This window comes from Brachyistius frenatus, unplaced genomic scaffold (genome assembly GCF_029030835.1).
Source record: "Brachyistius frenatus isolate BFR_SWC_R1_liver_20210118 unplaced genomic scaffold, ASM2903083v1 Contig_32, whole genome shotgun sequence".
Taxonomy (NCBI): domain Eukaryota; kingdom Metazoa; phylum Chordata; class Actinopteri; family Embiotocidae; genus Brachyistius; species Brachyistius frenatus.
The window spans coordinates 3,830,887-3,844,859 of NW_027210631.1; the positions used below are offsets into that span (position 1 = coordinate 3,830,887).

The 13,973-nt window shown below is 43.0% G+C and overlaps 1 protein-coding gene across 4 annotated transcripts in view; it reads right to left on the reverse strand.

Moving 5' to 3' along the window:
- Positions 1-13,973, reverse strand: part of nav3 (neuron navigator 3) — a 212,302-nt gene that overhangs the window by 108,500 nt on the left and 89,829 nt on the right. For all 4 annotated transcript variants that reach the window (XM_069700178.1, XM_069700177.1, XM_069700175.1 and 1 more), the window contains exons 5-6: positions 13,650-13,824; positions 2,941-3,009 (exon numbers count right to left, since the gene is read on the reverse strand). In XM_069700178.1, coding sequence (XP_069556279.1) covers positions 2,941-3,009; positions 13,650-13,824 — 244 coding nt within the window. The remainder of the gene's footprint in view (positions 1-2,940; positions 3,010-13,649; positions 13,825-13,973) is intronic.

The window sequence follows — 13,973 nt, forward strand, 5'->3', positions numbered from 1 at the left end:
TTAGTTCTCACAACATCAACTTCTATTTGACTGTAAGGCATCTGGTTCAGCCCATCTGGCATCCACACCACCAGTCAAAGCCACATCAGGCTTATTAAAACGGCAGAAAGATGCCACAAGTCGGCAGGTGGCCAACACACTGACAAACATCCCCCCTGCTGCTAAGAAAATGAACCATACCTCTGTTTACTGCACGACACATCCTCTAAGGTGGAGTTGACAACACATTCATTTCTCTGGTAGAGAACTTTCCGTGTGTTGCTGTACTTTTTCAGGACACCAATACTTGCATTCATTTCTGTAATTATTCAAAATCAATGAGCAAAACAACACCGACATGAATGAATGCAGACTTGATGTTTACTGTGATAGATTACACAACGAGAGGAAGTGTCAAGAGTCAGCTCGTTCAGTTCCTACAAGAAAGTGAAAGCGAATGGCCATTTACAACTGAAATTCCAGCCCGGTTTCACGATGATGGCCAAACATAAAGCACTCCGCTTTTCGTGCCTTGGTGAGGAGAAATGTGACACTGACGCAGTACCTCATAGTGGACTGACAGGTGTATTACACACTTTGGTGTGATTCTGGCTTGGAGACAAATCTAAAATTGGATAGCAGGAATTCAAAAGTGGAGAGTAAAAATGTAAAGATACAGATACACGGTTTGCACTATAAATCAACTTTAAGGGCTGCTTCAAGGTAAAGAGTAGACACACAGGTGCGTTGGCCTCGAGCCAGGATGGTGGATGTAAGTGCTGAGCATGGGTGAGCTCAGGTGAAATGTAAAGCACCTGACCCTGGCTGTGTTAGGTTGTATTCACACCATTGGTGTTTGGATCAGTTTATTCAGAGTGTAAAGATCCTCTACTTCAGTTCTGGTCAGATGTCCTCGTGAAATCATGAATCAGCCAAAAAAAAACAAAAAAAAACGCATGAAAAGCTTCTTGGTGACACGGCTTCTCATGCTCGGGAAGCAGAACATCACGAATGAAGCTGATGTTGCTATGACTGGTGTGTGCATGTTGCCGTGACAATCAACAGACCAATCAACGAACAGCGTCAGTGACTTTAATGATGTTAAAGTCGAGCGTTCTCTTCTAAAGGTTGTGGCAGCGGTCGTCGGCCGGTTTCTGCACACACTGACAGGTTAAATGCTGCTCCACCAAAATCCACCAAGGAAACCAAACCTGTTGTCCTGGACCCAAGCTCCTATTTAGCCTTTTCCTAACCGTCACGCACAACACAGAAAGGTTTATATAGCAAAGAGCCCCGCTGTAACCAAAGGTAATGTGAGGCATGAAATTCAAAAGAATCAACAGTGAACGTGTTGGACTCTGTATGAGTGACTGTGGAAGTGATAAGGGCAGTTATTGCTGGTGTAAACAGGCTCCGGATAACGAGCCAATTGGCTCATAAATAGAGAGGAAAAACTCATAACTAAATCTCCACGACCTGGAGGGAAATGTTCTTCCCCACGTTCAGCACAGAGCGAGAGAGACTTCAATTTATTTCAGTTTTTGAAATGGCTTAAGTTTCTTGCTTCGGGGGAAAGGAGAGGAGACAACTCACGGCGATTAAAAATAACTTCTCAGATGGCAAGAAAGCAATTAAACGTGGTAATCAGGCTTGTGTGAACGAAAATCAGATGCTTCCACTGTCAACCGCTCACTGACCTCTCGGAGAAGTGATTTGTTTGTGTTGTGCATGTGGATCTTTGTCTGCGTGCGGGATTTAAAGAGATATTTCTGCAGAGCGGCAGCCAGCGAGGTTTGTTGCTGTCGGTGATGTGAGAGGGCAGATTACCACCCATCGGGCTGGAACTGCTGGCTGCAGCATTTTTGCCATTGCTCAGTGGCGGCTGGAGAGGAATTTTTTGCCAATACGCTGGTTCCCACCGGCTCTGGGCTGGAACAAATGCTGCGAGCGTCAGACAGCTGAAGCGGGGTGTGTAGCGTTCGGTGTGTGTGGGGAGATTTCTGAATCTCACATGCCTTTGTATCTGTGTGGGTTTGGACACATTGCACACGTGCATTACGTGTATGCATGCCCATATCTGAGCATGCGTGTCAGATAACTTATGACTACAGCTGTATATGTGTGTGTGTGTGTAATAGGTTTACCAGCTCGCACGACACCTTTAGATTCCAGGCTTGTGGTTCGCTGACTACTAGCTGCAGCCTGCAGCTTGGCAATACAAAAAGTGTCATTATGATGCCTGCTAGCTCATTTAGCAGCAGCCTCTTTGCCAACATGTGTAAAAGGCTTATTCCCATGGGACACATTACAGCGAGCTGCACCTCTCAAGTAGTAAAAGCACTGAACTGAGAGCAGAGTAAACAAACTGAGTGAAAATTTTGCAAGGTAAATTTATTTTCCTGTGGCAACCTTTAAAAATTGCTTTTCAAATTATTAGCTGAACACCCAACATTTGCTTACTTGTGCAATACTCGTATGGGCAAGCTTTAGGTCTTTACAGACCAGGGGTGCGACGAATAAATGACAATATTTGCTGCCAAATGTTCCGGATCAAAACTAAAATGATTCAAACCAGCAGCGATGCAAATCTGCAAGTTATTAAAAAAAAAAAAAAAAAAAAATTTGAACAGCTTCGTGTCAGCTTATCTGCAAATCAAACGGATAATATCTTTTTAAAATCAGTGCACGCTGCTTCCAGCTGCCACAGAAGAGCTGCTGCACCCTGCTGAAGAATCCTCGAATGCAACACTAAATCTCTATTAGGCGTTCTCGATCTGACCTCTGAACTCCCCGTGGGAACAACAGAGTATCAGGAAAGCACTGAGCAAAATACACAAATGTGCGAAGGCACAGGTGCACGAAAAAACAAGTGCCTTAAAGTGTAAAAGCTGTCTGGACAGTGTAAGAATCAACCTTTGGAATAAAATTAAAGGAGTTGTAAGAAGTTTTTGCCATATTTACCTTGTGTTCTTCTTCTGTGGTGAACCTATTCCACTGTGGCCCGGAGGACTTGCATATCTTGCTGTGAGACTGAGGAGAGAGCAGAGAAGAAGAAGAAGAAGAAGGAGACAGCGTTAACAGAGTTAGACGTGCTGGAATTTTCTTAATCCATGTCTTAATGTAATAATGCGAGTGAGAGGAACTATTCAAGATAAGGGCACAGATAGACGGAGCGGGACCGAGAAGAAGAAGCATATGGTAAACACTGCAGCATGCCAGTGCATATTTCTTTGATTTTTCACATGATGGCTCGCACATGTTTGTTACCACACGCACATGACTCAGCCAATAACATCCTTCAATCCACTTACAGGACTGCCGACATGAAACGGCCCGAAAAACGTTCACAAACTATTTAGCGGTGGCATCGTTTGAAGAAAGAAACCCCCCAAAAACACACAACGCACGAGGCCGAGGCGAAGCAAATGCCCACAGCAGCAGTCACACTGAGTCACTGACGGAGATGGGAATTACTGTACCGCTGGCTGTTACAGGCGGGCCTCAGCAGACGTCGTTAAAGGACTTGTAGAGGGGTGTGTTGGAACAGAGATATGCATTTAATGATCATGTGTGGGCCGACATCCTGTAAACAATGAAACATTATAGGTGGTGCTGTTTATTCCTGTGTGTGAAATGTGTGACTCTCAAACCATGTGAGTATTTGTCATGAACAACAACTTTGCCCCTCTAGCAACTCAACATATATTATTTTTTTTAGCGCCGCTTATAGAAGCTGTGTTGCTAAAAGCGAGTAAAAAAAAAAAAAAAAAGAACAGAAGAAAAAAACACAAAACAATGGTAAAAACTGTTGCTACTTTTCGACCCGGTTCAAAGGAAAATATAATTACGAATAAATAAACACAAAGCGGAAAAAAAAATAACAACAACAACAGATTCTAATATTATTTTTCTAATTGTATTGCATCTATGTCTGGACTATTCAAACTTAGCGGTCGTTGGAGGAGCATTTACGTGCTCAGTCAACTCTGAAGGGCTGACCAATCAGCAACAAGTGTTGGAGGTTAAGTGTGATGATGTTAAAGTCGGGCATTTTTTTCTAAAAGCAGTAGTAGAGCGGTGGAATTACGAACGGTTTTGCCCCACGCCGATTGGCTATAGCTTCCCCAATAGTTTCAAAATGAGCCCGAGGTCTACGCCCGGTAGGACGCAATGACTGCAAACGACTCCCTATGGAGCGTAGCCAGACCCACCAAAAGGGTGAAATTCAATCACAGTTTCACGCTCTAGTAACGTCTCCTGTGTTCTGCGAGGTAAAATGACTGTTTTATTCAAAGGAGTCTGGTGGCTTTGAGGAGAGCGTTATAACATGCAGGTCCACATTTGAATAGACTGTCTGTGTACAAGTTAAAGCAGTGAAAATATATTTAATATAGCATACACTTAGGCTGAAATGTTTCTGTACAACCTTTTTTAGGGTGGCTAAATTACGCGTTGCTGTCAACCCTATCTGAGCTTCCTTGCCTGCTTCTACAAACTTGGGATGTGCCGACCTCCATCTGCTCTACAGATAAGTACCTCATAAAACCCCTCTTCAAATATTCCAAACTATCCCTTTAACTCATGGACCGGCAAGCAACGGACAAAGTCCCCCTTCAGGTAGTTATAAAAACTACATCTCTGTCCTGACTGTTACACATTCCAAAAAGGCAAAATATGTTTACAAAAGACATAATTTCAACTAAATTCAGACTGGTAATCTTATCGTTACCTTTCACCGGCTGAACAGAGACAAAAACTTGAGTTATCCAATCAGTTCCTCTTGAGGATGGAGCCACAGAGCAGCGGTAGTTCAACAAGAAGTTTAGCAGTAAAACTCTCCTCTACAATGAACACGCCGAGCCGCCGAGCTGAGCTTCAGCTGCAAGTGACAGGAAGCAACAAACACCAGCAGTCTGTTTCCACGTCCGTCTTCTCTGACGACGGGGAACAACTTGTTCTCTGTTTTGTGTTTGTGGGCTGCTGGTTTGGCGTTGGTGAGTGAAAGTGGACAAGACAGACAATAAACTACCTATACTGGCTGATTGAATGACGCACTGCAGGCATCAAATCTTATTTTCTTCTCTTTGTGCCTTTGTGCAGCTCTCAACTTTGCATGAAACTGAATGTGAACAAACGCCAACAACTCTGCAGTTACACTTTTATATTGTGATATTTCAGGCACAGCTGAACCGTAAATAAAAATGTAAACATTTCAAGTGTAGCAGAAAAAGATGATTAGAAACCCCACAGTACATATTACACACCATTAGAGTAATAGAGAGGTATTACAGGGACCAGGGTTCAGTTCAAAACCAGGGGATGTTTTCACAAAGCTTTTTCAGACTAAAAGTTACTCCTATTCCAAGAAATTTCTTAGAATTGTGAGATTTTCTAAGAATTTCCCCTTAAAGTTAGGAGTAGATCCTTTTTGAAGTTTATTTTCCAATTAATGATGGATTATTTTCAGACGGACCGCCAGAAAACTAAAAAGAAGTGACTTTAGCTCATAAAACCGAGATGACTCGTGGAGAAATTTTATTGACTGAGAATTTTATGAGACTAGTTAAATGGGAGTCTATGGCGCCGGAGGCTTTTTAGAGCAGACCTCTACTGGTACCCGGTGGTATTGCAGTTTAAGGAACTTTCGCATCGGGCTCATTTTTCAGAGCCGAAAGTTACGTCCACTTTTATATACAGTCTGTGGGTCGATTTCATTTGAGACGCTCACTTCCCCCACTCAACGCAATAGCACAGAAATGAAAGTGATCGCAGGGTAAAGATAGTTGGTAACTGGCTAAAGGCATGCAGTTAATTTTATTTCCACTGGATGTCACTGTCCATTTTGTGCCTATTATCATCGAGTGCATTTTTTTTTGGATCGACCAATTATTTTTTTAAAAGATGTGTCCCACCTGGCAACGGGGTCGACCACACCTCCTCACTAAGATAAAGGTTTCTGTCCTTTCCTTGCTTAGAGTTGCTCTGAGAAGTTTCCTAAATCACCTCTAAGCTAAGACTCCTCGCTAAAAAAAATGATCTGGCTAAGTTAAGAGCTCTCTGAGAGAATCCTTACAGACTTTTATCCGAGCAGTTCCATAATATCTTGGCAGCCTAATATTTCTGCTTACATTTCTCTAATGCGAAGTACAGTGAAAACTGGACTCGTGGCAGAACTTTCAGGCCTTCCCGAGATGATTTCAGTCAATACACTGGACGTCATCGTTCTGTAGAATCAATCATTGAGCAGCAGCGAGGTCAAACTGTGAAGGAGTTGGACCTCGGAAGGTGCCGGGCAAAATTTTAATTTGTTTTCTTTCTCTCTTTCCTTCTCTTGGTTTACATCCTTTCTAACACACACATTTCTGTCTCTCTCTCTCTCTCTCTCTCTCTCTCTCACACACACACACACACACACACACACACACACACACACACACACACACACACACACACACACACACACACACACACACACACACACACACACACACACACACACACACACACACACACACAATCTCTCTCGATTTACACCCCTTCCTCCGGGAACACTTTTAAACCACCTGTGATGATGAAATGCCGAGTCATTGTACATTTCTAATTGGCCTTGCAGGTTTTCACGACGCTGTGTTATGCTAACAAGCTCCGGAGCAGAGAGCAGCAGGCAATTACAGTGACAAGCACCTTTGTATCACGTTGATAATGAACTATATGATAGTTGACCTGTCAGTTAATGATGTCTGGTGACTAAATACGCTCTCCTTAACCTCACTGACACGCATATACACACACACCGTTTCATAGTGTGTTTTGTGAACGCTCTTTAGCGCACAGAAAAGACAAAGTGAGACAGAGATGAATGCATCCTGTCACACACTAAAAAGCTTTGTCAGTGTTTGTATTTTGTATAAGTGTTCAGCTTACATTCGTGCATTCCTCTTTAAGTAAACCTTTTGTCCTTTTGCTTGCTGTCTGTCGTTTCTCTCTTTGTGCACACGCTCAGTGCAGCAGAAGGCTGTTTGCACGGAGGAGGTTATCTTTAAAGGCGACAGAGGCCGCAGGAGATAAAGTGAGGTAAGTGCAGCCCAAAGTTACAGCAGGCTTTAGACAGTATATATAAAAAAAAATGTGCTACACATTTTTTCCACCACGAGATCCATCCTCAGCCCCTCCACTCACATCCAACCATATAAAATGCAGTGAAACATGAAGGCAATGGTATTGTCCCAAGACTGGCATCCAACCCACAACATTCGACATGTTTCCAGGATGGAAAAAGAAACATCAGAACATCCAAAAATGCGCGCGTGTGTATGTGTGTGTGTGTGTGTGTGTGTGTGTGTGTGTGTGTGTGTGTGTGTGTGTGTGTGTGTGTGTGTGTGTGTGTGTGTGTGTGTGTGTGTGTGTGTGGGAGGGAGCGTACAGTCTGTCACTTTTGATCGAAAACAACACATGTCAATGAAGCCTCAGTTTAATAGGCCGAGACACTGCAGTGCACATGCAGGCGATCCTGGCTGCCGTCGCTGTCCTGTTAAATGGGAGGAATATCAGTTTCAGCGCGATCGCAGCCGCAGCGCTGAGGTCGGACACAAGCCGATGGGTTTCGGACGCAGAACGGCAGGCGCTCGTGCACCCGGGGCCGCCGCGATGACAGCAGGTAATGAGATGCCTCTCGTCGGGGGTCCGATCTCTCCGACGAGGCCCCTTTCAAAGCAGCGTGACACTAGTACAAGCCCGGTTGCTCGCAGACACACACGAGAAGCCACGTTTGAGCCTGTGACACGATGAACTCGGCATCTACTTTATAACAACGCTGGTTATGTAGCAACTCCTGAGCAACAGGTTGCAGTACGATGAGGAACTTGCTTGTATCCTGTAGTACCAACAAATAAACAAAGCTTAACAACGAAAGGAGGTCATTTGGGGCCGTCTGGAGGTTTAGGACGACCATTAACATCTAGTCTTCAAGTCCACGCGGGGACGTCTTCTGTAAGTCGTTCTCCTTCCCCCATGTTTCTGGTCATTTATTCCCTAATGGTTATTTGTTTAAGGCATAAAGTACCTTAGAATAGTTTGAAAACAACAACATGTAATTGGTCTTACGACCAATTTCTGACACCACTAGAGTTCAGGTTTGCTTATGTTTAGGTAACTAAAATAACTCGATTAAGATCAGGGAGAGAATGTCGTTAAAGGAAACCAACGAGGTACAAACAGCAATAGTGTAAAAGCCAAACAACTTCGTGCAATATGCCACGTCATTATCTTTATGGCAACAAAATGTTCCAGAAAAACGTCAAAGGTTTTGAGTTATTTTGGTGTTTTTGGATTAAAACAGTCTGCAGGATATAGTAGAACATGAGATATTGCTGTAAAGTCACATTTCTAAAATGTATCATGCAGATACATATAAAAGGAACATAAAATTGAGGCTAACATTAATCTTAGTGATGGAGTAGGCATAATTAGTTTACCATACATGCAATACAAACTTGAGCTTTTATTGTGCAGTACCACATTCATGAAAATAGCCTTTGACAAAACTAACCAGTGACTTTAACTCTGACTTCTCAATGACAGTACACCCTAACAAATATGAAGAAATGACTCATATCCATATCTACGTCTTGACAGCCTAAAATGAAAAAGTACGAACTCAAAACGAAGCTTCATAAGTCTAGAAAAACAAACACAACACGTAGATTTACCAGTTCATGATGAGCTGACACTAATCCTTCCTCCTCATATCAATGTGTGACTTCCAAAGATCCAAACTCCGTCCACTACCACTCTCTCTCTCACACACACACACACACACACACACACACACACACACACACACACACACACACACACACACACACACACACACACACACACACACACACACACACACACACACACACACACCCTGCACCGAGCTACAACTGTACCTATGAGGGGAGTCAGTCCTGGCCAGGATGTTGGCTCTCCCATATGGTAAACGGCTCTTCCTGTCGCGAGACACGGCCGTGGGCAGGCGTGAGGAGCGCCAGACCAGGGGGTCGGCTTGTTCGCCCCGGGACATGTTGAATTAAAGAGGGAGGGTTTGTCTGTGCCTTGCCAGGCCTTCTGCAGCACTGACAGCCTCCCGCAGACTCTGGGCTGTCACACTCTGTTCAATGGGGAGTTCCCCCTTACACACACACACACACACACACACACACACACACACACACACACACACACACACACACACACACACACACACACACACACACACACACACACACACACACACACACACACACACACACACACACTCACTCACTCATCTCATCTCATCTCATCTCCGGCCCCAGACACACCAGTGAAGCCCAGCAGGTGCTGTCTATAGAAAGCTCCCCATACCACAACTGTACATGAGTAGTGTGTGTGTGTGTGTGTGTGTGTGTGTGTGTGTGTGTGTGTGTGTGTGTGTGTGTGTGTGTGTGTGTGTGTGTGTGTGTGTGTGTGTTTGTCTGAGTGTAGATCTGAGAAATCTTTTGATAATAAAAAAAACCTGAACATTATTTTTCATTTCAAACATCCATTGTTCTGGCTTATCCCCTATTTCACGAAGTTAGTCAGACATGCTGAGTCTTGAGAGTCGACTGGAGCGAACAGCAACTCATTATTGTAGAAAATTAGATTTAAAGAAATAGTTTTATGAACAGATTTAATTACATTCCACTGTTTAAGATTATGAATGAATGGGAAAAGGAGGAAGCAAAAGGACATCACAAGTGTTGAGTATTATTTTTTTATTTTAAAGCGAACAACTAACTGTCAACTTGTGCTCTGCTTACATGCTAATAAACTCAACATCCTACGGTCTAGATGCAACAATAAAGACACAACTATGGATTTAGTGAGTAACGTCAACGTGTCTTACATGTCTGGCTCTACATAAAATATATGTTTGAAATATTGAAGTTCACAAAAAGAAAAAAAGAAAAAAAATCACCCTTCAGACATCTGTCATGAATCTGTGATATTCACTGCAGCCCAGAAATGGAAGCTTTTGGTATTATTGTAAAATACCTGTAATAATAATAATAATAATAATAATAATAATAATAATAATCTGATTTACAGTATAAATGTTGGATTCAGTGATATGTTATTTGTGGAAAAAGCAAAAACAATATCAGAGCAACACTAAGCTAAAGTCTCAGCCCTATTGAGGTTACTTTCAATAAGGAAAGTTGTCATAGTGTCTCTTCACAGAGAGATTTCTCTTTGTTACTGACTAACACAGTAAAATGGTGCTTCATCTAACATTTTAGCTGGATGTGATTTATCTTTTTCTTGAGATGACATCATGTAAGTTAAAAGATGAGATTCCAAAGAGTTCAGTAGAAAATTAATCTAGTTTAAGAATCCAATTATCAAATCCAAATCCTTTTGACTCAATTATTAAATCTTTTGAGGTAATTTGTTTGGTGGGAAATGAAGATGTCATAGTTAAAATATATTTTGTCACAGAGATAGCACATGTTGGTCCACGTCACAGCAATAGATTATTTTTCTGTGCAGAAGCATGTAGTATTAGAAAGAGACAATCTGAGACACCGAGGGATCGTTGATGGAAGTAGTTTACCAATTTGGAAGTGGATGTAACTTCTAACTATACTGGAATCAAACCATATGTACTGTATGTTTCAGCACAGTTTCACGCCATAGCATGTAATACACCCCTCATTCTGGCGGAGGATCTCATGGCAGTAACACCTTTTGCCTTGTCTAAGCATGAAAAGTACACACACATATGACCAGGGTCTAAGAGGGGAGGTCAGACGGATCAAACCAAGGACTTTTATTAGGGGACCAGGGTTGAAGTATGTGAGACAGTGACATGGACTTCTCGGGGCAGCTGTGGCTCAGACGGTAGAGCAGATTAGTGCTGGCAGTTCGATTCCTGGGTCATCCTGTACTTATGCCAAAGTGTCCTTGGGCAAGACACTTAACCCGAACTGAACTGCTGGCAGGTGAGCACCTTGCACGGCAACTCTGCCACCAATGGGGTTTGAATTAGTGAATGGGAGGCAAACTGTAAAACACCGCTGAGGTAATAAAACGCAAATTACTTTTTACCTCCATAATAAGTGTGATGATATGAGAACAACCTTTTCTCCATCCGTTTCCTGAGGTCTCTCCCTTTGGTTTCTCTCCTAAATTCATTCTCCACACCTCCAGCCTTCAGTTGGAGAGGGAGGCTGAATATCCCAGACGACCCCAAAAAACTCTCCGATTAATGGCTCTCTTTATCACAGACAGACATGGACTGATCCTCTGACCTCCACTGTGGCCTTCAGCATTCAGACATGATTAACTTATCAGCCCAGGGGAGTGACAGCGAGGGCTGAAGGTCTGTGTGGAAATTAACCGAAACACTTCACAGGGAACTTCCTACAAATGGATTTATACATTCTTGGTCCTTAAATAACTCTCAGTCACATCCATGTGTTTCATGACAGCTACAAACAGAAACTGGTGAAAAGTGCAGCCTTTGTAATGGCTGTGTGTGTGTGTGTGTGTGTGTGTGTGTGTGTGTGTGTGTGTGTGTGTGTGTGTGTGTGTGTGTGTGTGTGTGTGTGTGTGTGTGTGTGTGTGTGTGTGTGTGTGTGTGTGTGTGTGTGTGTGTGTGTGTGTGTGTGTGTGTGTGTGTGTGTTGATTTTACATGTTTGCCAGACTGCACTGATGCAGCGGTGTGCCTCGAATACTTCATTGTTTGGCGTGTATGTGTATGTGAGCTCTCTCCACCTGTTGTGAAGGAGGAGGAGGGAGGGTGGAAATGGGCGGCAGCTGTGCCCCTAATAACCTCCCACACACACACTCACACACAATACACTGAACCCGTTGCTACCACCTCCTAAATCTTCCAAACGGACTCAGGCCTAAGCGCTTGACAGTATCATCTTACTCACAAACCCTGTCCGCAAGTGCCGAGACTAACTGCTCCTATTGCACTGATTTTATGCACACGCACACGCACACGCACACACACACACACACACACACACACACACACACACACACACACACACACACACACACACACACACACACACACACACAGCCGAACAGAGTGGCCGTGCAGTAACTTGATCCAGTGGGGGGAATGCTGCTCATGTGTGGCATGTCAGGCCTTCCTTCGGATGATCTTCTAAGGCCTGCTCCGTCTATTTACATCACACGACGACAGGCCTTCTTCCCTTTTACTGCCTTTTACTGCGCTGCTTCCTGTGTGCCAACACTTCTACTGTAGGATGGTGTATTCATATCATACTGTACCTCGAAATAAACACGAGCATCTTCATCTTAAAACACCTACAACTACCAAACTGAGGACAGCTCTCCATCTATTAAACTGTGTAAAATGTCAAGATAATCAATTATTGCAGAAATCCTGTGTTTTTCCTGACAGGAGACCATCGTCACAAACAAAATGACTTTTCCGAGACCTAATGTTTTGTTAGCCAGTGAACTTCTTTAGCAAGTTTTGTCTTTAGTCTTTTTGGTCAATTTTATACAGATATAATAATAATAATGATCAAAATTAAGTGAAAAAATGTCAAATTTTCTTGGGTGAGCAAATGCCCCAAACCCTCCAAATAGATGGACCTACGTCTTCCACAAACTTAGATAAAATACAACATTTTATATTTTTCTTTTATTACCCTTTTATTCATCTATTTACCAAACGCTGTCAGCTTTTGTACTGAAATGCTCTTTGTAAAATAAGATACTTTGTTTTATTTGTGTAGATGAGAAGATCGATACCACCCTGACATCTTTTATTGATCAAAATGCAACAGTTAGCAACTACTTAGCTTAGCATAATGACCAGAAACAGGGGGAAACAGCTGGCCTTGCTTTGTCCAGACCATGGACTGTATATAAAATTGGTTGGAGCTTCTGGGTCTAAAAATTGAGGCCAGTGTGGATGTGCCTTAAAGTGTAATACCACTGAGGGACACTAGAGGATTACTCAAAAAAGGCTTTGGCTCCATGGACTCCCATTCAACTTTTCTAATGAAATACAAAGTCAGTAGTTTTTTTCCACATATCATAATGGTGTCATTTGTTAAAGTGACTCCTTCTTTTGAGTTGGATTTTTCAAATTACAGGGAGTTAAATGACAGACTATTTAATTGAGTTGATTAATAAGTGTAACACATTGCTCACCTGTTAAACAGACGCAGGCTCGCTGTGTAACACTGCTTCAATGTTTCTTTTAAGCTAACTGTCTTTCAAATTGTACAGCAGACACACAGATGTGGTACCTCTCTTCTCATTCATGTCCACAGCGAATAAGCATATAAATACAATATGAGATTTCATTAAAAATGTAAGTCTAATGTAACTCCTCTCCTCTGCTGTAACCCAACTCAACTCGACACTGTCAAAACCTTCTCATGAAGCTGATGCGGCAAAATCAGAAACATCTTCTGTGAAGGTTGTTATTCATTTCCAACACCACTAAAAGGTGGTCAGATCCGTCAAATTTATGTTCACTGAAGTTCTAACTTGACCTAATTATGCATCCAAAAGCAATAAATCAGTTCCAACATGCAATCAAAACAGTAGCTGGTCAACTAATTCTGCACAAATTCACTGTAATACAACCATCTGGAGCGTCACATACCTGGACTGCATGTCTTGCGTCTTGAGGCTGCTGGCGGACGGTACGGTGCTGCTGGTCTGCTGGCTGAGCTCCACCAGGGACTGGTAGTACTGCTGCTGCTGCTGCTGCTGCTGCTTGTAGCGCGACAGGATGAAGAAGAGGCCCAGGATGCTCTTTAGGTTGCCATTCCTGATCTCTGCAGGGACAAAACGTGAAGAAAAACTGAAGGGTGGCAGTTACTGAGCAAGTCCGCCCATCATACGAGTTCGTCCTGCATCCCTGTCTTCCTGCAGCACGTAGTGATTTACAGCCTCACCCAGCATCCAGCCTCCAAGTAGAGCCAGT